Source organism: Protopterus annectens, chromosome 1.part2 (genome assembly GCF_019279795.1).
Source record: "Protopterus annectens isolate FY-2018-M chromosome 1.part2, PAN1.0, whole genome shotgun sequence".
In the NCBI taxonomy this organism is placed as follows: Eukaryota; Metazoa; Chordata; order Ceratodontiformes; family Protopteridae; genus Protopterus; species Protopterus annectens.
The window spans coordinates 1170499732-1170525431 of NC_056727.1; the positions used below are offsets into that span (position 1 = coordinate 1170499732).

Consider the following 25700-nt stretch of genomic DNA (forward strand, 5'->3'; position numbering starts at 1 on the left):
CCATCACGAGTCAAATCCACAGGGACTTTATTTCTAAACCCATGGGTTGTATGTGACTCACAAATGTTAGCAGAATCTATGTCACCAATAATTTTCCTCCTGATATCTCTAACCATCTGCATATCATGGCCCCTTTCATTAAACAGATATTCTAACTTAGTGGATTCTTCATGTAAATCTTTCACATTCTGACAGAGTCTGAATACCCTGGTGAACTGACTGGTTACTATCCCACGAAAGGTAAATGCTGGATGCATGCTATCAGCAGCCAGCAATGCATTTCTCCAGGCAGTTTTCCTAAACAATGTAGTGGTAATGAGTCCTTCATCAGTCAAACGTATCGTAACATCTAAAAATTTACCTGGTAATGGGAGCTCTCTACCGTAAACTTCAAAAATTAGTGGTAGTATGCAGATGTTCCAATAATACTAAGAAATCTGTCCTGGGTCCTTCCCAAATTAGGAGTATATCATCCACAAACCTTTTATAATATTTAACCTGGTTAAAGGATGTATGACCAAACAGAAACTGTTTCTCCCACCAATAAACTACGAGGTTAGCATATGTGTTGGCACAGGGGGTCCCCATAGCTACCCCCATGCCTGCAGGAAAAACTCATCTCCAAACATGAAAACATTATTGCTAAGAACTATATCCAACAATTGCGTAACCAAAGTGATTCTATCAGTGGAGAATTGAGTTTCCTTGTGTAGTAGTTCTCTAATATATTGAATGCCTACCTCATTGGGGATAGATGTAAAGAGTTTCTCAACGTCCATGGTTACAAGTAGGTAACTTCCCTAGATTTCTCTAAATGTACACTTTTCAGGGTCTCAAGTAGTTGGTAGGTATCCCTAAGTATATTACTACAGCTATCTACCACTGGACGAAATACTCTCAAGAAAGGTAGAAATATGGGCCGTAACCCAACTCCCACCTGCTACAATGGGTCTCATGGGAATGGGCCATGTCTCCTTATGGACCTTCGCGAGGCCCTTAAGAATGGGTATAATCGGGTCAGTTTGCAACAGATACTCATATAACTCTAAACTGATCTGCCTGCATAGCAGTAGATCATAGATGTTATCCTTAACATTGTTCACAATGGTAGACACATGGTGTGTGGAAATACGAGTATACGTGTTATGGTCAGATAACAGTTCAAACATGCACTTCTTATAATCCTCTGAGTCCATTAATACTACCCCCCCCCCTTTATCTGCAGGTTTCACAACTAATTTATCATTGCCCTTAAGCCAAGTTAGGGCACAATTTTCTTCTCTATTGAGATTATAAAACCTCCCTTTCCTGTTATGTTTTGAGGAAAACAACATATATAAATCATTTTCACAAAGATCCAAAAACATTGTAACATTGGTTGTAATGGGGTGAAAAGGTACTCTTTTCTTAAAAATATGTAGTGGTTCATTTGAATTAACACTGCTATCATTATTCGCAAAAAGAGTTTAAGACTAACACGCCTACAAAAGAGTCTCAAGTCCAGTAGTGTATCTTCTAGTAAGGCTCTGGCAGCAGGAATAAAAGAAAGGCCTCTGTTGAGAAGGCTGAATACAGCTGGATCAATAGCAACATTAGAAAAATTATACACCAGAGTCAGTACCTTGTCCTTCTGTTGGACATGTTCCGTTCGACAGAATATTTGCGTTTTCTCGCTCCCCTGCTGCTGGAACGCCTCCCTTGTGGGGTAAACTTCCGTTGATAGGGTAAAAAAGGGGGATTCTTCATATTTTTCTCATTTTTATTCTTGGATATGGCTCCTGTACAATGATGGTTCAGCAGGGCTTCCTGATTTGGTGGTGGTGTGTCCATACTCTGGATCTCAATAGGGTCCAAATCACGAATCCGGTTAGAAACCGTCACTGTCTGCACCGTAGGGTGGAGATCTAGAGATGATGATATAGGATCATTGGTAGCTTCTAAGCCAGCAGAGACATGTGCCTGATGAGTGGTATTACGAATGGCATTAGCTTGTTCACCCTGATGTCTAGGCCACACAAACACTTGGCCATTTTGAAAGTCTGTGTGGTCTCTCTTTAATTTATGTTGCTTGGTTTTACTCAACCTTTCACCAAAAGATTTAACATGTGTAAAAACTGCACATAACTTCTCGCTACAATAATCAGAAGAGAAATTGTCGAGAATATATTGATAAAGAACATCTGTTTTGTTCCGAAGTTCAGTTTCTAATGGTGAAAAATAGGACAACAGGAGTCTCACATAATCAAACCCTACATGACATGCGTGAATGGGCGTACCTTCATTGAAGGTTGTGCATCAGGGCTGGTAACTCGGCACGTAAAAATCAACTACCAGTCATTAGTGGACCAGAGTTCTGCTGTGGCGACCCCTAACCGGGAAAAGCCAAAAGATGCAACAACAGCTGATTGTCCATTTATAAGACTGGCATTTGTCTACTAGAAAACACAATTTATTGCTAATATATTTCAAACTTTTACCACTATGTAAGCAGCTGTGTTGCATTTGTTTTGTTTATCCTTTGTTGACTAAGTTAATCCCACTAAGTTAGTAGCCTTTTTTCAGGGGAGACCTGAGGTGCTATTTGTACTACTATAGGAAATTTGGCCAGGGTATTGGACTTTTCCCTTCCTCTTTGCAGTAGGTACACTAAGCTGTTTTATACCCACTTGAGCTACCACCAACTCACGCAGATGAGACCTCAGTTTAATGTTGCATCCAAAGTATGGCAGCAATTGTTTGACTTTGGCAGGCATTTTTCATAGTTTACATTTTCTAATCTGTGTATGCAGTCGAATATCCCTCTTGTTTATCTTGTTTCTATTCTGCATTTAATATATTGTACTCTTACTATTTTTAAGTGTGCTTTTTATGTGTGGCTCCAGTGATGTGAAATCTTGGAACTTACTGAAAGAACCTGATTACCAAAATGTAACCAAATATTCAGTAATGCCTTCTTGCATTGAAAGACCAGGAGTTAAAACTGTACTTTTTATAGTAATAAGCAAGTGAAGACCTCTGACTTTCCAGTGATAGGGCCTTGATTCTGGAAAGGAAACTTGGGAAATCTGCTTTTGTAGTACTATATGATTACTGTTCTTTATCTGCTGATTGATATAATGCCAGTGTTGCACTGCAGAACCTGTTAAAATAGCTGGGATGCCCCAAGAAATTCTAGAAGATTTTCAATCAAATTTGAAAATCTGGCACATCCTTTTTAAGGGGTTGTTAACATTTAGCTATATCTCTGCAACTGGGTAGAGCATCATACAAAAGCATAATTAATTAATATAGATATTAGTTTCCAGTTAAGTTGCAAAGGAGAAGTATGCGGAGTCTTTTCTTGGGTAGTTTTGTGGAAGAGCTGCAGTAAACTTAGCTTACTTCTACATTCACTGTAAGTAGTGTAGTTACGAATGCTATTTGAGGGCAAGTCCTGTAGTTTTGGTCCCAGAAAGGAAAAAAATATGTGTAGAGGTCAACAGTGTATTATCTGGGGAAACTTGGAGCTTAATGAAAGAACCTGGTTACCAAAAATGCAAACAACTTATAAGGACATGGCATCCAAGTACAAGGAAGTCATTATTCCACTGTAATCTGCCCTTACCAGGCCATAATGCTCCTTTCCATATGTACCTGACCAGGCATATGCAGCAAATAGAACAACCTTAGAGGTTCCTTACACAAATAATACAAAGTGTAACAAACCTGCGTTACACAGAGCACCTTAAAGCCCTTTCCCTCTACTTGGTCTCTTATAGATTGCTGAGGGGTGATCTGTGCCTCGCTTACAAGGCATCTGCAAACCCCACACTTATGAATCTTCTGCATATTTGTAAGACCAACAGTACCAGAAATGCAATGTCTAGGGACCTGAATTTTGTTTATGATTTGAACAAAACATGCTAGAGAGACTGTAGTGTCCCAGAAACTACACCTTCTATAGAACAGACTTCCCATTCATGTGAAGCTGAGCTCGTTTATTACCCAGATAAAGTACAACCTAGACCAGTGGATGTGGAAAAGGAAATTTGCATCAGGCCTGGCACCTATGTCCCTTATGGATAGAGGTAGCGTATAAATGTCTGGCCCTCAATGCCCTATTTGAATCAGGTTGTCATTATTCTTTCTGGAAAACCTGGCTGGCTTAAAAAGACCTCCGGGTCATTAGCCTAGTAACAATCCATGGGTGGCAAAAGCCAGGGTACCTTTTTGGCTAGGATTGTATAGGCCCTAGGGCCGATAGCCTAGTACCTACCTAAGAACTTATTTTATTTTTAAGATTGAGGTATTAGTTGCAATGGAGCAAAGCTTGGTTTTTAGTATTCTTAATAGTCAGTCTGTCTGAGGAGATCCAGTATGTTTTGGCATGGAACGAGATGGTAGATTGAACATTTTGCCAGGGATGGCTTATATTTCTCACACCAGGGCTTCTGCATACTTGTTAAAGCCTTTACTGACCCCCATTGTGCCTTTTTTAGGCAAAGTCTCCCAACTGGACATTTCTGCACAGCAAAATTAAACCCAAATTCAGAAGAATTCAAATAAAAATATATCAAAGTTTAAGACTGTCCTGCAATTCCAGCACATTCTTATATCTGTAGTTACTGAGACATGGTTTCAGTACAGTCACAGTACTCATTCTACCAGTGTGCCAGTCATACTTTCTGACCCTTGAGTAACTGCAAGGGAGTAGCTGCCAGACATCATCACCTCATATCAAATTACTCACTACCTTAAAGTGGAGCTCCTGGATATGCAGATTGCTCACTATGAATTTTTGAACAACTCTTAACAAATCCAACTATAACTTTATTACTAGCTACCGATTCCCATTAATGTCCCCACAGAGATCACAGAAATTACCATAATAAATACCCTTTAGGGGTTAAATATAAAACCAGTACCTTTTTGCTAGAGACTTCAATCACCCAAGTATTGATCGGCACACTTACACCTCTGAAAATGGGTATGTTCAATATTTCTTAGATTTTATTAATTCTGATGCAGTGGGGAAAATTGTAAAACTATCCACTAGTCTTTAATGCCCTTGAAATGTTTGCTCCTGTCTGTTCCCCACCACACATTGTCTCATTCCTGGTTAAATCTGAACACATATCAATTATCTTGTCTATCAGGCCTAGTGGTACTACATCTCCACCAAGTGACACTGTCTTTCGGTACTAGTCAAAGGTAAACCTCCTTCAGCTTGAGGAAGCCTATGCAAAATTCCAAATAATCCCTTACAAATAGACCCAGCTGAGATGACTGCCACATTCACCTCCAGTTTTTACCAGCACCTAAACAGCTGTATAGAAAAGTCTGTAGCATTTTCTGTAAATATAATGGTAAATTCAAGGGTAAACCTCTCAGTTACAAATCCCTAATGTTATAACAAAAGAAGGAAAATATTGAAAAAGTGTAAGAAGTCTGTATCCATGCACCTCAGTACAACACTGAAACATGCCAGCAAAATTAAGGCTACTATTAGAAAATGTGAAGCAGAATTCATACTTAAAGATCAAGTGCAAAGTTTTTTTTACTATTTTGTTTTGTTAAAATTATACCTTCATCATGTAAAGTGAACTTTCTTATTCTAAAATGAGTATTTCTTTTAGTTTAATTTTTTTCAGGGGACATATATTTATTAAGTTTAATAAACTGTTGTTTCTGTTTACTGTATGCTGAGCAAATGTCTAATTACTTCCTAATGTAGTCCAGGCCTGTTTTCAGATGATGTAGAGGGGCGAAACCATTTGTAGTCAATTCCATGTTTGCTGTAGTTGGCAGCAGAGTTTATGATGTAGTAACCAGTATGCATCATATTCAGTTATTCTGTGACCACCATGTCTATTGAGGCAAATTATGGAATATTGTGGGGAATGGACTTGTAAGTTGGAAGTGTGAGGTTTGTCAGGTTTCACAGAAAGAAGAAATATCTAGATTGTTTTGAGAGAACCATAGGTGAACTTCCTCAAATTTATTGTGTATTCCACCACAGTTTAAAAGGCCAATATTTAGGCTTTTAGGATGTAGTTTAAAACAACTCAAATCACAATTGCAGCAGTAACATAGGTGCACACACATCAGGGGGTCCTGATGGAGAGATGAAAAATCGGCAAGCAAAGGTGTGTAGTAGTGCTGAAATTGAATTCATCCTCAAGTCTTGGTGAGTACCTTTGCGAAGTGGACCCTTTTTTTCACAAAATCTCACCAAGGCGACACTGATATATAGACTGTATTTATATGGCATATATTATGGACAGAAGTAAATCAAAAATAAAAAAAGATAGCTGGGTGCACAAGACCCAGAATAAAAAAGTGCCCAATCCTGGTAGGCGCATTGGTGCCAGGTGCCAGGTGCCAGGACTGGAAAAAATGATAGTGTAGAATCCTCAAAATACAGAAACAGTCCTGCAATAGGGCCAGGCTTAGGGGGAGGATGGCCCCCCTGTTGTAGAAGGAAGTAGTAGTCCACAAAACCGACAAAAAATGATTGGCCAAAGAAGAGCCATAAAGACGACAGAGTGAACTGTTGAGGATAAGAACAAAATTATGTATTGTTACTATTATGTAAAAAGCCCAGAATTTCCAGACACAAGATATACGAAATGATTAAGAGAGAAATTAGAGGAAAGAAAAATACTTCCGCAGGAAAAACTTACACAAGCTTCAAATAAAAAATTGCTTTCATTAATGCAACAAATTTTTGAAAAACAGTATATAGATCAAGAAACTTTGATCTCTTTGGAAAAAGAAGCCTCTGAGGAAGTGCGAAAATATAAACAACAAAACCTAGAGATATTTGAAAACTATAAAAAAGAAATATGGACCTGGGAAAGAAAGAGAGATTTGATATGGTGCAATATTTATGCAAAGGAGAAAGCCAAGTTAACTAATATACAGAAGGCAGTTTCAAAGATATTTGAAGAAAAATACAGGCAAAGGCATCCAGATATGGAAAACTTCATAATAAAAAGACTAAAAGCACAAATATTTAATGTAGAAAAGACGATAAATAAAGTAGAAGTTAAATAAATTGAAGTTATGGAGTGCCTGCGAAGTGAAGGATTTAATGTAGAAGGTCAAAACAGACTACATCACAGCATGATGGAGTGAGTCCCCAGAATAATGAAAAGCAAGAAGACCAGGAGACATGTGAAGAAGAAATATGGACATGGGAAAGGAAAATAAATTTAATATGGTGTAATATTTATGCAAAGGAGAAAGCAAAGCTAACCAATACAAAAAGAGCAGCACCAAAGATATTTGAAGAGAAATACAGGCAAAGGAATACAGATATGGAAAACTTTACAATGCAAAAAATAAGAAGACTAAGAGGAAAAGTAAAAAAAAAAAAAGAGATTAGTAATGGAGAAGTTAAAGAAATAGAAACTGAGGTTATGGGGCAGCTGCAAAGAGAAGGATTCAGTGTAGAATATCAAATGCAGAAAGCACCACAACAGGATAGAGCAATGGATATCCAAATTTAAGGGGAAACCAGTGGAACAGAAAGCAACAGGTCAGGTGCCATATCAAGATATTTTGGAGCCTTCCACAGGAAACCAGTATAAAAGTTCACTTGAAGCTAGACAGGAAGGAAAGGAGCAGGAAACTCTGATGCAGTCAATGTTGAGGAGTGATAGGCCAGTAAGTTCCCATATGACAGAACAGCAGATGATACAGGATGAAACTGAAGAGAATGTGCCACAAGAAGATTTTATAGAACTTTCTATAGAATACCTGCAGGAAATGGAAAACAAGGGATGTGCCCTCAGTATGAAAGAAAAGGAGTTAAGAGAAGAGTTGCTTGATTTAATAGACAAAGACAGATATATCAAGATTAGTGAGAGAAATAGACTGCAGAAGGTTAATAAAACCCCAAAAGTCAGAAGCTTGATAAAACAAATGAACACAGTAATTAGGACTGTCCATAGAGATCCATGCAATATAACAGAAGTAAACAGAATGTATTACTGTGCTGCTAAAGTAATAACTGATAAAATTGTACCACAGGAACATAGAGTAGTGAGGGAAAAGGGGGGGGGGGCAAAGCAAGTACTATCATAGAAATATCGAATAGAGAAAACTATAAAGCAGCTAAGACAAGAAGTGTCATTGTTAGAAGATTATAGAAGAGGGAACATATCAACAAAAATATTAAGAAAGATAGATGTGATAAAAGCAATGCGCAGTATTAGAACAGACCAGGATCTATTATGCACTATTGGAGATAAACTAAAAATTTCAAAACAGGCGGAAAGACTCAGAAGATACGAAGATAAATATAAGGGAAAAACACAAAATAAGCAATTTACTGATGACCCAAAAAAGTTTTATAGAGAATTGGGAAATAAGATAAAAGGAATTGATAGACCGCCAAAAAAAGAGGAAGTAGATGCATTTTGGAGAAGTATCTATGAAGATCCTGTGGAACATAACAAACATGCTAAATGGATAGAAGAAGTAAAAGAAAGAATAAGAAGTTTAAAGGTACAGGATATGTAATGGGATGAAATAACAGCCAGAGAGAGATTGAAACAAAGTTGAGAAAAGCCTCTAATTGGAAAACCCCAGGCCCAGATGCAGTACCTAACTTTTGGATTAAAGTATTAACTTCTTTACATGAGGATTTAGCCATGAGTAAGAACTATTTATATGCACACCCCGAACAGACACAGCACTGGTTAGCAACAGGAAAAACAATAATCTTACTTAAGAGTGAACCTGCATGCTACCCTAAAAATTGTAGACCAATAACTTGTCTTCCGACGAAGTGTAAACTATACACGGGGATTGACGCCAATAGGGTTTATAGTCATTTAGAAGAAAACTCAATTATGGCAGTAAAACAAAAGGGCAATAAAAGAAAGTCATATGGGACAAATGATCATTTGTTGTTAAAAAAAGTTATAGTGGATAACTGTAAGAAAGGGAAGAATCTAAGTATGGCATGGATTGACTATAAAAAAGCATTTGATAGTATCCCACATTCATGGATAAAAGAATGCTTAAAAATGTATAAGGTACATCCTACACTGATTGATTATATTACAGTAACCATGAAATAGTGGCAGACCACTTTGCAGTTAAGCCATGATAAAGGACAGATTATTATCCCAGAGATAAAAATCCAAAGGGGGATATTTCAGGATGACTCTCTGTCACCCTTGCTATTCTGCCTTCCCATTAACCCATTAAGCTGTTTACTTAACAGCTTAGGCTATGGCTATAATTTGGCTTCTAGAAAACATCAAAGTCTAATGACTTCTCATCTTCTCTTTGTCGATGATTTAAAATTCTATAGCTCATCAGATGAGGAACTGAAAGCACAGCTGCAGGTTGTTAAAACTTTTTCAGATGATATTGGAATGTCGTTTGGTCTTGATAAATGTGCAAAAGCAACCTTTAAAAAATGAAAATTGCAGCACCAGGAAAACATCAGTTTGGGACAAGAATGTGATATAAAAGAACTTGAGCAAGAGGGGGTGTATAAATACTTGAGAATTGATGAAGGATCAGCAATAAAACATGAACAAATGCGAATAAAGCTTAGTAAGGAGTACTTTAGAAGAAGCACTGAGACCTAGGAACAAGATCCAAGCTATAAATCAATTTGCTCTTCCTGTCCTAACTTATAGTTTTGGAGTGATTGACTGGCCCCATAAAGTGTCGGGTAGATTGGATTTTAAAACTAGAATGATGCTTCATTCTCACCAAATGATTTATAAAAATTAGTGTATACCAAGAGTATATATTCCCTGTTCTGAAGGAGGGATGGGCCTCCTTGAAATTGATTACATGTATAGATCTGTAATCGTGGGACTCCACACATATCTACTGACCTCACAAGATCCAAATGTGGTGAAAGTTTTGAAACATGAGGAGACTAAATCTAAGATGACATCTCTGCTTAATTTAACAGAAGCATATCAGCGTCAAGCAAGAATGGAAATCAAACCAGAAGTGGATAAAAAACAGGCAGCAACTGAATGTGCTAAACAAAAGAAAGAATATAAGGTGAAGGATCAGGTGAGAAGGCAAGAAATGTGGAAAAAACATAAATATAGTTGCAAGTATAGAAAACTTCTGGAAGAGCCTCATGTTGATCAAGAACGAACGCAGGAATGGTTAAGGAGAGGTGAATTTACATCAAGAAATGAAAGGTTAATATTGGCAGCCCAAGATAGTGGGCTATGTACACGCTGGTTTACTAAGTCCATTGAACATGTGAGAGAAACAGACATATGTAGGTTTTGTGGAACCAAACTGGAAACAGTCACACACCTTATTGCTGGTTGCAACTCTCTAATGGCAGAGGGACTGTATACTGAAAAGCATAATATTGTGTCGAGATTGTTACACTGGAGATTGTGCAAACATTATAGTACCGAAGTGGCTGAAAAACACTGGAAACATGAGCCACGGAGAATCATAGAAAATTGTTAAGTTTACATCACATGGGATCATCCAATACCAACAGACCAAAAGATAGATGCTAGAAAACTGGATATAGTGGTCCAAGAAAAGAAGACAAAAGTAGCATTGATCATTGAAATCGCCACACCTAGTGACTATAGTGTCTTACGTACAGAAAGAGAAGTCATAAAATACCTCGATCGGCAGGCAGAAACAAGAGCCATGTGGAAGAAAGATACCCAAGACAGTTCCAGTAGTAGTAGGAGCAACTGGTCTTATAAAAAAGAATTTACAATCATATTTAGATATGTTACCAATTCATGTAATGCCATACGAATTGCAGAAAGAGTCATTACTGGGCACATTGCGGGGTCCATTCTTGTCCTCGTATTAGAAACCCAAAAGACTTGGATAAATTAAAAACAGTAGAAAAGAAGACAAACCATAGTGATATTTCTAATCATTTTCATTTATTAGTAAATGTTTTTAACAATAATCATGCACACTAATATTGTGTAAGTTGCTCAGTTCCTACCATTTATTAACCCTCAATCCTCACCCCTTGTCTTGAACGTTATTCTGTACATATTATTCCCACAAATTTGTATGTAATGTGCCCTTCTTTCCTAAAGCTCCCACTTCTGTTTTTTTTTTTTTTTTTTTTTTTTTTTTTTATTTGATCTCCTTTACAATTTAATAATTCAATACTTTAGTACGGCGGTAGCATTGTTATCTCACAGCAAGAGGTTCTCCCGTTCGATTCTCGGCTTGGCTTGGGAGTGCCTTCTGTGTGGAGTCTGCATGTCCTCCCTGTGGTTGGGTAGCGTTCGAAAAGACATGCGTGCGTAAATGGGCGTGCCTTCGTTGAACGTTGGGCGTCAAGCTGGCATCTCGGCATTTCATAAAAATCTACTGCCAATCATTAGCGGACCGGAGTTCCGCTGTGGCGACCCCTTACCGGGAAAAAGCCGAAAGACAAACAACAAGTTGTAGTTGGTTTAGAGTCTGGTCTGCATTTTGTAGTACTTGCTTTTTTTAGTACCCAGTAGCACTAAAGCTAGTAAGGCCTTATTATGTTTACACAGTTTAGACCCTTTTTTCCCCAGCTCAAAACAGTCATTTCCTTAGATACAACCATTTGCTCCCCCAACATTTATAATAAAATATTGCTTTGCAAGTTTTTAAAAATTGACACCTTGTTATATTCCAAAAAACAGTGTTCTGAGTTACTTCTCTCTCATCACATCTCCAGCATTTGTTGCTTATCTGAGGAAAAAAATCTTTGAAGTCTCCTTGGTGTATAAAGATAACCTATGCAAACACTTCCACACAAAAACCTAAACCTTCTAGACCTTATTGCATACTTGGGAGCCATACATATGTCCTCCCATTGTTTCTTTGTAAATTGACCTTCCAGTCTCTCTCTCCCTTATCTTTTCAAACCTCCTCTGACTGATTCTTACAGTTGTCATGCAGTAATTTAATATGCCTTACCAATTACTCCTTTTGTAACAGCAGCTCATGTTCTAGACTCAACTAAAAACTCTAAAATGCTTAAAAATGTCCGATCTTAATTGTGTTTTGAAACATCGGTATAATGACAGTAGCAACTGTGCTACCTGAACTTAGCTTCTCTTTCCTAATGAACAGTGATAGCAGCCAGCAAGACAGAGAAACCAGTTACAGATAGGGAAAGGTGGAACACTCCAGACATGAATGGAGACAAAAGAAGTAGCATGAAAGGGAATATGAACCTTAATGTGCAGACAACAAGCACAGAAAAGGAGGCATTAAAGAGAGAAAAAGACTGTGTAACAATGCTAATTTCATGAATTTTAATTGTATAGAGAAAAACAGTGTGACCATATGAAATTAGTTCCCTGTTAGCCAGTAAGGCCAACCCCCTCAGTAAGGTCACTAGGCTCAGTACAGGAGCACTGTCAGACCCAAAGGTAGCTTATACTTCATACAAATGGGAACACCCGAGAGTAGTGAGGAACAGTACTGCAGGGGATCCCAGGAGTAAGATCTGTAAAGAGCGGTAGAGAAAGAGACTTACCAGGAGAAATATGAGAAAATAACAGCAGTGAGCAACAGAGCGATAGGGTATGAAGTTAATGGAGGAAGCAAAAGCAGGAGAGATTCGAGGTCAGATCAGTCAAGTTCATTTTTATTTGATGATCGTTTAGCATTTGTTGTTTCAGTCACTGTACAATATCTAATTACAAAAATACAAATTGCACTTTAAATCGTGTTCCAAAATCCATTAAAAATCACTTATTCGTTATTTGTGTTAATGTTCTTCTAATCTTCAAAATTCCATTCAAGGTGACAACAACCTTATTAAGGGTGGTAATTTTTTTATTGAAAAAGAAGTGCAGCCATTTCTTTTTTACCACTTATTAACATTATTTCAAAATTACATCCAGTTAAAATGGTATGATATAGAATTTTCTTTCCTTAATTTGTCATCAGTAGAACACACTCCAACTAATACACAATACATTTACTTCATTATTCATATAGCAGATGCATTTCTTATCTGTTATACTTTTCCCCAGCCTATTCAGTCATTGATTCCTAAACTGTAACTCATGTGTATGTTGCATATATTTCATACTCAAGTGTCTAGAGAATGTATGATATATATGCCCTGTTATTATTAATTAATGCCTGTGAATATGTAGGGGAATATGCACTTAACTGGAGTTGATGCAAATCATTTTGTTCCCATAAGCTTTCATTTTGTCCTTTTAATCCATTGTATGTAATCAGTACTTAAATTATATTCTTAGATAATTTTTTACAAGGAAATATGTTTGTGTGGCAATATTTCTTTAGGAGCACAAGAAATACTTTTACTTTTTCTACAGCCATATTTCTTACCAGCCTTGTTCCCTCAAGCTTTTAAGCTTAATGATCTGTTATTATAACCAGTATAGCTATGTTTTTGCTGATGGGCTAAACAAACTTTCAACTTGAAATCCCACATAAGATCTCTGGAATAATTTAGCAAAGCACAGGATTTTCCTAGTTTTTCTCTTGCCCTCTACATTTTGAGAGAGAAATGTAAGCTTGAAAGTTTTGTCAGAATTTCCTGCTGTTGTTAGCTTAACAGGAAGTGGTGTATTGATGTATTTATTTTTATTTTGTATTTTTCTAACAGTGGGTTCTGATCACATCCCATTTTTCCTTTAAGAAACTTGAAGAAATAATACAGTAAAACAAGTAAAAAATTAAGCATGCAAGAAAATGTCAGTGTTGTGTGTTGTAGTCGCAGAACTTAATCGTCTTTAGGTTACATTGATAACCATGCGGTATAGCATGTAATTAAAGACCATTATTATAACCACTGAGAAATTGTTACAAAATATTGCCTTTGACAGATTTGATTTTTATAGCTGTTTTATTACAGTTTTATTTATTGAAGTCTGTTATACATGAAATAGAATATGAAACCTGGTTAGGAAGCTAGGATTTAACAATCCTTTCTATAATGTGCATTACTATTTCTTTTTATAGGGCCTTGATCCTATCAATCAGACAAGAGTTGTTGAGATTCTGAAGGATGGCGAGACTATTGAACGCCGACGGAGCCGAGATAGCTTTGGGAGTGGAAGTGTAAAATATGAAAGTGGTACAGAAGGAGGAGAGGAAGTGAGTATGAACGTGGACTGGAATGGGGTGAGTACAGTGCCACTCTCAAGAAAGAATTTTAATTAGAACTGACTCAAAACTCTGAAATGATAGTGTGCTTCTGGTTGTGGTAAGCAGCAGTTTGGGTGTTCACAGATCCTGTTTCAGATAATGCTGTTGAAGACTTAGTCTCACTGAGATGTTCTCACAGCCTGATTCTGTATCACATTGTACTTAATGGACAGCAGCAGTATCTGACAAGGACCAGACTTAGTGGTGAAATTAGTCTTACAGTGGTATCATAATGTGAGAACATTTTACAGTGCATGTTGACTACATTCATATCTTTTGTGTTGTGTTTTTCTCGTTTACTTTCATGATGGTCCTGTCTTCCTGTTTAGTGTCTGTTGTGGTATTAATGCTTTCATTCAGAATTGGTGTTGCCCTTTTCCTAATAAGGTAGATATATGCCATTTAATGTAATGGGGCATTAGGAGTTGAAGTAGTTCTTTCATCAGCTGCAACTTGTCAGTGCATTGTTTGTATTCCTTTTTTGATACATTATTTTGATGGTATTTCAAGCAGTGTCTGAACTGTAGTTTCACTCTTCTATTCATCTTTTATAGACTTTCTTTCGATTCCAACTCACTGAACTTTTGGCTACATGTGAAACACTGATGTTGGCTACACTATGATAAAGCCTTGCATTTATGCATTAACAGAATGCTAGTGTGCTCATCTAAATTGTTTAGCTGTATTTTGAGTGCTGTTCTGTACTGCCATCGATGCTGCAAGTAGTTTTTTTTGGGTGTGGCTTTATCAGGTTAGCTTTTTGGAGCAGTGCTTAGCTTCGGCAACTGAGAGATTAAGAATTTAGGTGTCAACTGTCATCATCATTGCATCTTGTCAAGTTGAAGTAACACTCTAGTGCTGTGTAGAATATTAGTGGCAGTGTTTTTACTACATGTTGTGAAATGAGGGAGCAGCACACCAACACTCTAAATTTAGGAGTTATATACATGCAGCAGTACAGAAAGATATGAACAGAAAGTGTAGATGTAACAAAATAATCTTCACTGGGTGTACTGTTGTTTGAACGAATCTTGGTACGTAGTAATGTCTAGTACCAGGTGTAATATAAAAAGGACAGTACACTGCTTTAGCTACCTTTAAGTTTTGGATAGTGTTTGTAATACCAGGCAGGAGACTGAAACTAGTTGCCATAAAGTGGATAATGCCCTACCATGCTAGTTGTAAGATTAATAGTCAGAAAGTCTGTAGTAAAACCATTTTTTAGCAGTTTGTTGTACACCCTTAACTACTAATTGGGAGAATAGCTGAGTATATGAGCAGTACCTTCTGTAAGGTTGGGCAGTATTTTTTTATTAACTATGACCATACCTCTCAACCTTTTAGCGCAAGAAATATGGACAAAGCCAGATAAAATGAGGGGAACAAAGGCCTGTAAGTAAGGACAGATTTTAAATATTGCTCTTTTAAACTTAGAAAGTTGCTAGATTAACAGGGTTTGTGTTAACATATTGTTTTAATAGTTTGAAGTCTGAAACTCAAATGCATGTCATTATTTGATGACTTCAATCCTAGATCATTCCAGTGATTTGCCAGAAAAACACACATTTTATGAGGAACAGACCAAAAATATGAGGCAAAAATCTGGACATTCTATGAAAAATCTGGGCAGTTGAGAGGTATGACTATGACTTTATCCTGACCCTGCAGTCTCAGCTGTATTATTATTATTATTATTATTATTATTATTAATAGTAATTCTGAAATTCTTTTTTCAGTGTCCTTATGACTTCAGAATTAATACGATTTTTTTCAGCTGTTTTCTTATCACTTCCTGTACGTATTCTTAATGAGGAAAAGCATTTTAGCATGTCTGAACAGCCTAAACATTAAAACAGGACAAAATTAGATTGTAGCAATTCTGTCTCTATTATTGATTCATTCCTTTTTACAAATTTAACTGGAAGCTAGTACTATGTTAGCCATTTGTAGAAAAAAATGATTGCAGTGCCTAAAGCTGTTCCTAGAAAGTCAATAGTTTTCAAACCCTTCAGGACAGGAGGTTTCTGTGTCAGAGCCTTCATTCATGCTGCTAAAATTTGTAGCAGGAATGTGCATCTGTGGTTCAGAAAATTCTGAACTGTTGAAAGAGACATAGTCACATAACAGTAAAACTTAGGTGGCATGGGTTGATCTCCCTTTCTTACCCTTTGTCCTCAGATGATGCCTTCAGTATAGGGAAGAGAGAGGCTGTGCTCCAGGTATGTCGTCTGAAACTCTAGAAGCCTAGCTGGATGAGTAGACATTCTTCTGGGCTGATTCCCAAGTGTCTTAAATTCTACAGTATTACTGATCCCTAGTTTTGAGTATATGCTGTCATGGTGAATGGATCATACAGCTGAACATTTTTGTAAGGTGCATAGCAGTTAGTCTCCAAAATGTTACCAGTTTAGGAAAGTAGTAAGGCAGATCTGTAAGAAAGACTAGAGGTTGGAACTCCCTTTCACACAGACAGGGCATTTGGATATTTTTTAAAGGCTTGAGTCTACCTGTTGATAATGTGTATTGGGAGGGTTGACAAGACGTAATTGATTTAGGGACAGGTAATCAGCTCCTGGTTTGTATAAGATTTGGTTAGCGTAATTGGTCTAAAAGAAAATACTACAGCATATTGAGAAAAGTGAATGTGTTGGATGTTTGGCAGTGAGAGTCTGAAACATAAGCAGCAAAATGGCTGCATCTCACACATGGATGGAATAGAGAAAGCCATTAAAATTATGAATGATGGAAGGATCAGATGATGATCTTCCAGTCAGTCATCCATCCAAATTGTTTTTGTTTGTTTTAGTTAATGTTAATGTTCTGAAAAGATGCACCTATACAGTTTGCAGCTACTGAGGTAACTCTAAGGTGTCATGTAGGGATCAGAACTTGGCCTTTCCCTGGTGCTAGTAAGAACGAGATTTGGGTGTTTTGTCTGGACAATCTTTGATGAAGATATATTTAAGAATTTAGAAACAGTAGTAAACTGTGGCAGCTGTAAAACAGAAGATCTGATGTTGTTAATCTTCAGTCATTCATGATGATGAATGGAATTCGGTTCTGTCCTCGGAACTAACTCGGCTGATATACAAGCTCGCACCAGCCAAAAACTCACAAGCTAAGAATACTCGTAGTGCCCCTCTCCTTCTCTCCTCAGTTCTCGTTTGTCGCTTGGAGTTCAAGATGTGTCAAGCCAGCTCTCAAGCTAAGTGCTTTGTTTTATTTACAAATCCTTTAACTTTTTCAGTCAAATTATCTTTAGTCCTTAAACTTTAGTTGTCTATAGTTAGTGATAGTTTATTTTCTGTGTGAGTGAATTTCTTTCCCTTTTTACCTTTACCTTTTGGTATATTTTTTGTACCATCGTTGGTACAGGCCCCTCCCTTCTACCCTTTGGTATCTTTTAATGCCACCGTTGGTGTTCTCCTCTCTTCCTTTCCTTACCTGTTGCGTATACTTTCTTAACCATTGTTGGTAATGGTAAAAAAAAAAAAAAAAAAACTTTTCCCCCTTTGATGTGTGTACTTGCTTACTGTTGAGTGTGCGTCAACATATTATTTGTGATAAGTAGTCCTCTAAACTGCTGTCTGTTTTGCTGATATTTTTGTTGATATTTTCCTGTCTGTTGAGAATGCCTTTTCTAGAATGTCTGATAAAAAGGGCACTACAAGGCTTAAGCAGTGTGATAAACGTGGCAGGAAAATGCCAAATTCTGAGGGACATATGTCCTGTGTTTATTGTATTTGAGATGCGCACTTGAAGATTCAACCACCTTGCGATCTTTGTAAAGGCTTTAGTGCCCACACCTTGGCTGAACATAAAAACAAATTGATTTTAAAGGGTCTCTTGAAAACCTCTTTTTCGGAGGCTTAATCTGAGGCGGCTGTCTCAACCCCTCCTAAAGAGTCAAAGAAGAGGAGCACCTCTTTGACTTCGTCTTCTCAAACCCACGAAACAGAAACACGTGAAAATGTCTTGTATTCCTACTATGGCACTGGAGTCCAAAACTCCACCCACGGCACCCTCCTTGTCTACGGAACTGACTACATCTACTTTTTCCATGGTACCGACACCTCCCACGATACCCCAGACTCTCTCGGCACCAACGATGGTCTCTCTTAAAATGATCACTTCCCTCCCCTCATCATCTGGTCCTACAACTGCGGTGCCGAAGGTCGAGACACTGGCCAGGACCCGATATTCCCCGTCAATCGACCCTTGTGCTGGACAACAATGAAGTCCATTCCTTGACTGACCTGAATCTCCACTGGGGATGTCAACCCGTTCCACCAAGATCCTTTTGGAGTTCGACGTAGTGAGACTTGTGGATCAGCTCCTAGCGGCCAGAGGCATTCCGACTCCATCTAGGATCTCCCTCCCACCCTGAGCTGAGGGGTTTTCCCCACAGACTCCCACCTATGTTCCCCCTTCAACCTCTCTGCAGGTATTGGAGCCGTCGATACCGGCATCTATCCTGGTGCCAGCTTCCTCAATTCCACTGGTCGATCTTACCATGGCTTCAGATCCTATGCTGTGGACCTCTGCTCAGTCAGAGCCGATCCACCCTCGAGACCGTGACTGGCCCATTGGCACAATGACCCATAGTACGGCACCAATTTTTTCTACAGCACTGTCTACGGTTCCAGTTGCTGACTGCTCTGAATCCTCTCATGGCTCCTCTCCTGGAGGCGGGCTCATCGGAGTGGGGTGTGACCCCGGTTCCAAGGTTGTCCTTATTGGTTCCGGGCTCCCATCCCTCTTCAGGTGGGCCTGCCTCCCAGGTTAGGGAGAAGGGCACTCACCTCAGCGGGCTCACAGCTGGTCCCTTTGCCACCGGAATGGCACTTGTACATGTGCTCTGGTCCACAGCTGACAGTCCACTACACCAGGACATTGAGCACAGGAGCCGCAAGATACCTTACTGCAGGGCACCCTGTCTACGGAATCCTGTTCAGATGTTCCCCCAAAAGAGCCACTTCGTAAGAGACTGTGCAGGAGGAATCACCATTGATTCCTCTGAGGAATCCCTCATGGAAGATACAGTTTACGATGAAGGGGACATGGTTGTCCCCTGAAGATGTCTCCTTTGGAGACATATTGGAGATCCTGAAACAGAGGGGTGATTGGAAGGCCACCAACCCTTCTTCTGAGGAATCTGTATTTTTGCAGGTGTTCCGTGTTCGACCCTCTACTTTCTGGGTGACCCCACCTGCAGACGAACTATTTAAGCTCATTGTGCAACATGCCTGGAAGCCCCTGACACCATTGAGCCTATTCCCTGAAGACCAGACAACATACTGTTACCCCAAGAGGATCAACTCTATTGGTCCAAAGGCTTGGCAGTGGATGCTATGGTGGTGGTGGTGACAGCAACAAGGAAAGAACTCGCAGAGAAGAGTCCTGCTGTCCATCCTCCAAACAGGGAGTCTTAGACGATAGAAAGGCTAGGGAAGCGGGTTTCTGCCTCAACGATCTTTGCTATATGGTCATTGAAGTATTTGGCACATTTCACCTGCCTCCAGAAAGACTGGATCACAGAACTCTCAGGATCGTTAGCAGGAGCAATGTCAGAGAAGGTACCTGACAAAGTTGCCTCACAGCTTGCTACTCTGGAGTCCATTTCTAACTCGTGCATGCGGTTGATTGCACACACAACCAAAGGGGCGGCCAGAGCAGCGGGTGCAGGTATTATGACATGTCACGCCTGGATGCGCTTGTGCGATTTTGCGGACCCCTTTAAGTCGACCTTCATCAATGCTCCCGTTGACACTTCCTCTCTTTTCGGGCCATGAGTTAATACACGCTAGCCAAGTGTGAGAAGGACAGCAAGACCCTTTCTGCCATGGGCATATGTTTTTCAACTCTCCAATGATCCTACTCTAGGAATCAGAGGAGCAGAAAGACGTGGTTCAAGAAGTCTCAAGGGCCTTTCCATGACACAAGTGGTGATTCCCCCCCCCCCCCGGGGCAGAGGGGGAATTCATTAGGAAGACATCCTCCCCAAGGCAGAGGAGGGCCTGTGTAACCAGTGGTCCAGGGATTCCTTCTGTGGGCAGCCCTACCAGCACTCCTGAAGAGCGGCCCGATTACTTAACTCTGTAAGCAGTCGGGGGAAGATTCTCTCTGCACATTTAGCCTGACATTTGATAACGGATTCTTGGGTGTAGAAGATAATGACCAGAGGTTATGCACATTTAGCCTGACATTTGATAACGGATTCTTGGGTGTAGAAGATAATGACCAGAGGTTATCACATCCCCTTCGATCTTTACCCATGGCCACAAAAGCGAATTCCCGATGTTCCACCCAGTCAGAGGTACACAGCAGCAGAAGAAATCCGAAAGCTGATCCAAAGAATTCATCCATACAGTCCCACCAGACCAGATATAATCCGGATTCAACTCTGGATTCATTTTAGTGCCAAAAAAGACAGGGGATTGGAGGCCAGTTTTAGACCTCAACATCCTAAACAATTTTGTCAAACAGACCAAATTCCAGATGACCACGGTTCAGTCTATCCTTCCATTTTTGGAAAAAGATGACTGGATGTGCTCGATAGATCTTCAGGATGCATATTACCACATAAAAAAATGGACAAACACTCCAGAATATATCTCTGCTTCCGGCTGGGAGCCAATCAAGCAAGCCAATCCAGGGTTTGTCTATCATGCACTATTTGCCTGCTGTTAAACACTGAGATGGTCACAGTGCCAGGGTAGCTCTGTTCTCAGCCCTGAAAAGGTGTTCCTAGTGGGATTGCGTAGTTGACAAATTAAAAAAATATATTTGCCACTAATGTATCGAGTCCTGGATTGTGGTGTTGGATATGGAGGAGTTTGTGTATTCCATTATGTCAGTCAAAGAAGAAAGACTCAAGATTCCATCTGGAAAATTTCCGTTTATAGTATCTATAACTACCTTCTGGCCTTTGTCCATATCCAGCAGTCATTACCAAATGCCTTTCCCCATATTTTTCCACATTGGCTTAAATACATTTTATGTATTTTCATAGCTGTGGATTAGCAGGTATTTGCTGCACTTTCTCAGCTTTTATTTCAGCACTTGGAGACACTTCAGAACCTATTTCTGACTATGGTTAAAGCACCAAATCTAAAGAAGTCCAGGGCAGATCATTTACATTAGACTGAATTTCTGGGAACCATTATGTGTTTTGTGCATACACTGGTTTTGCTTCCCTAGAATGTTCAAGTTCTTAGTCTTCATGCTTCACATGTCAGTACTAGCATGTGACACAGAAAGACAATAAAAGTTTTGGAGTTCACATTTTCATATGTAGGTATGTTATGACACACAGCTATAAATGAAGACTGTCCAACAAGTGTGGAAAAAATAGAATGAAGACACAGTTTTCACACAAACATTTTAGCATAACATCCAGAAAACCTGCATTGAAGTGTACATTTATTTTTTAGTTTTCAAAGTCCTATGCAGGTAACTGAATGCATTTGCTGTAGAGTATGACTGGGGAGAATTTCATCAGTCTCAAGAGTTCTTCTTAAGATCACTTCCTTTACATTAGCATGAAGGAACTGATAACAGTGCCTTCCTCCGTGAAGACCTTCCAGCCTATTGTACTTATGGGATCTCCTCAAATCAGTACAGACTTCACATCTCTGACAAGGTATATTAACATGCAGGGCGACAACTAATCTTACCAGTTATACTGAGAAGCACTGGGCAATTGGAAATGAATCCTGCACCACATAGCTTTGCAAGCATTTTTATCTCCCAGATTAGTTGAACACTTCAGTGAGCATACTTGGCAGATCTGTCAACATTACGTATGAGTGTCAGCCAGTTCTTGCAGTTCTACGGGACTCTGCAGGTTGACTTCTTTGCTAGTCAAGACATTGCTCAGCTGTAGCATTTTGCTCTGTTTGACTCTTACAGCAATACATTTATCTTCTTGTCACCCCTTTCCTGGAAGTCTTCCATAGCCTACCCTTCAGTGGTCCCTGACAATATCCCCAGTAGCCTCCTAAATAGCCTAAAACATGGTCTAGCAGGACCACTTCAAGGGCCTTGAATTACAGCCTCAAAGTAGGTCATGTACCAGTTGAATGGAGGCCACGACAGTCATCCCATTGCATAAGGGCGACCATCATCTAACCCAGGGAACTACAGTCACATCCGTCTGACAATTCATTCCATGGCTTTGCATATTAGACTTATCAATAAAATGGTCAACAAGGATATTGGCAACCTGCAGATAATGGACCTATTGCAGTTTGGCTTTGGTGAAGGAAGGTCTTACCTAATTAATCTGGTGGACTGTGGATATGGATAAGTGGAAAATGGTGTATACTGCTTACCTTGACCTGGCCAAGGCTTTCAGTACATTACCCCACTCTGGTACTGTTGACAAACTCTCAGGACTAGACATAAATCCCTATATAATTCAATAGATTGCCAGCTGGCTCAGATAGGACCCAGGAAGAAAAGATTGACGAGACCACCTCCTCAGAGACCAATCACCAGTGGAGTATTCCAGGGCTGTGTGTTGGGCCCGCACCTGTTTGCATCTTCTTCTTGCAAATCAAAGCTGATATCAAAGGCCTCTAGCTCATCAAGTTTACAAATGACTGTAAATTGGGTGCTGTCATAGATTCCTCTCACAGCACCAACATTCTACAGGTAACACAAACAAATGACTGGTGCAAAAGCTACAGATTAAAACTCAATACAAAGAAATGTATTATAGTGCCCTTTGGAAAAGTGTCAACCCAAGCTAATTACTTCATTAATAAAACACCCCTAAGAGTTAACCCAATATTTATGGATCTGGTAACATATGTAGTCAGTAATCTGGCATTCAAACAATACGTAGCCAAGATAGTAAGAAAATAACTCTTATCTCCCAACTCATAAGCAAGAATATGGCACCCAGGTCCAAGAAAGTAATAGTACCACTCTTCTCAGTCCTTATCATACCCATCATTGAGTAGAATGCCCCATTTGGCATTTACCTAGTCAGACATTTACAGCAGTTAGCCTGAAAGTTTCCTCAAAAGGAGAATCCAGGGTGTGATTACTCTATCCTACACAGATCTCCTTAAGGTCATATCTCCATATGCAGTCTTGTACTGGTTACTGAGGGGTAATTTATGCCTAGCATAGAAGTTGTCCTTGGGTACAGCTCTGATAGATCTCTTGCACATCTGCAAGACAAACACCACCAGAAACACTAGATCCAAGGGAGCTGAACTGTGTCTACAACATAAATCGAACCTGCTGGAGGGACCCGATATGTGTCTCAAATGATCCCTGTGGTATGGAATAAGCTCCCCATCTACATGAAGCGAAGTTCATTCCTGACCCTGTTCAAAAGAAACCTTGATCTATGATCCAATGATGGGAAATCACAGATTCACCCCAGGCCTGGCCCCTTTTCTTTGATGAACAGAGGTCGACAGTAAGTAAATTAATCACCAACTAACATACCCCACACACACACAACCTTTAGTTACCTCCTTACTAACATATACCCTACCATATAGTAAGTCTAGGACCTAAAACTGGGTTGGATTGCACGGCTAGGCTTGTAAAGAACCCTAGTTGTCGTTATTCTAGTGTGGACCTTAATGTTTGATATTGTAACTTTGTGAGCAAGCTTACTTCAAGTTTCCCAGACTTTGTTTTCATTCTGGAGAAGTTGAAAATGAAGTGGTGATGGTAATCTGGCTATTATAGGAAACGTGACTGGTAGACTGTTTTATCTTTTTTAATGCTTTTCCTTACTGTAAGCATGATTAAGCTGAACTGCTGGCCATGGGTTATTAATTTCCATTATTATGCTCATAATCTTATTTGCTTTTCTCTATCACTGACCACATTATTACCTGTGGCTAAGATCTACCATTCAGTAACAACTGTGTTGTCTCTCTTTAGTCACACTGCTTTATTTGCCAGTTGTGGCCTTGAAGACCATGTAATAGTGTAAAAGTTTAACTGTTGTCAGAGAACAGTGTCTTCCTTCTGCTAGTTCAGAATCTCTTGATCCACTCATTGTGCTCCACAAACTGAAAGGAGGGTTATGTGTAGTTACACACACAAAGAAAGCTGCATCCAGGGATTTCCACATGGTGGGTTGGCCGCTGACATCTTTGTACATTGTGTACTCCCAGCATCATCCAGTAAATTCCAAGAGAATTGTAAAAATAAAAAAAATAACTGGAGAATTTATGATTATTTCTGCTACTGGATGTGCTTAAAACGTGTAGTATTTCAGTATATGCATTCCTTTTAGGGACTGATTTAAACAGAAACATTGAGTAGTTAACCAACCCATGTTACTAAATGTTTCCTTTATTTGTAATTTGTGATGGACTACATAGGTCAGCAGTTGATCAAAAAACTTGTAGGCATGAAACCATATGTTAGCAGATTAAAGTGTAGCATTATAAGTCTGTTTTTAGATCTTATTTTCTCTGTAATGAAAATCTGTATGCACGATGTCCTTCAAGGATGCATCTGCAGTCATCACATATGGGTTGTCCTGCCTCAGGCAGCCCTTCGGTCGGCCGGATTCCAAAGTCTGGGTCCGGCGTCGGCTGATGTCACCCTTTCCCCGACGTCACCACGCCTGGGGTATAAAAGCGTCAGCCGACACCATCTTCCCCAGTCTTTCTTGCCGCGTGGTACCCGAAGCAGAAGCAGTTCGCAAGTGCCGGTCGGCCAGCTCCTGTGATTTCGCTATCCGAAGACTTCAAAAGCTAAGTACCCCGTTGGGGACTCTTTCTTGCCTCAGCCGATGTCAGAAAAAGTTAATAATTGTTTAACTTGTGGGAAACAAATACCTCATAAGGATTTCCACTCTTATTGTCTTCCTTGCTTAGGCCCAGACCACGACGTCTCGGCCTGCTCTGCCTGCGCTTCTTTCAACCGACGCACACTTAGACGTCGGTCGGAGTTCGCAGAAGAGTTTTTTGGGGATAGTTTTGCTTACAAAATGCCATCGGAAACCCCAACATCACATTTAATTAAGAAACGGAAAGACAAGGACCGACACACGCGGGCCACGGTTTCGGCTGAAACCGCAGCTAGGCCTACCACGAGTGTCTCGGTCTCGGCTGATACCGAGTCCTTGGAACTTCCGAACCCTGAAATAATACAACCGACAGCCTCGGTCCCGGAGGCTCCTACCGAGTCGGTTACAGAATTGCCTTCCAAAACTAGTGTATTGGAATCTACCGACACCATACCTTTAGACAAAGCTACACCAGCACGTGGTGCAGCCAGGCCTCCTGCATCCATGTCTATTAAGGCCTTCACCAGGGCTAAAGCTGCAAAACACACTAAAGCCATGCCTCCCAGAGTTATCCCTCAGGGACCTTCTTCTAGTTCACAGATTTTAACTTTAGCAGAGGACCTGATCTCCTTAATTAGGGGCTCTCAGCCTCATCTGGACAGAGGCTCCCAACCCCCTCTAGACAAAAGGCCCAGGATGGATCCCCCTGATCCCCTTTCTTCAGAGGAGGCCTCTGTTGGCTCGGATCACTCAGATTACCAGGAGGAAGCTTATTCGGCCTACGAGGATTCGGATGCAGAGGAATCTA

General features: G+C 39.7%; 1 protein-coding gene across 8 annotated transcripts in view; it reads left to right on the forward strand.

Moving 5' to 3' along the window:
* LOC122792271 (kinesin light chain 1-like) overlaps positions 1–25700 on the forward strand; it is a 1642552-nt gene that overhangs the window by 1097758 nt on the left and 519094 nt on the right. For 6 of the 8 annotated variants that reach the window (XM_044060031.1, XM_044060024.1, XM_044060029.1 and 3 more), the window contains one exon: positions 13939–14100. In XM_044060031.1, coding sequence (XP_043915966.1) covers positions 13939–14100 — 162 coding nt within the window. The remainder of the gene's footprint in view (positions 1–13938; positions 14101–25700) is intronic. The other 2 variants (XM_044060030.1, XM_044060032.1) reach the window with 1 other exon arrangement.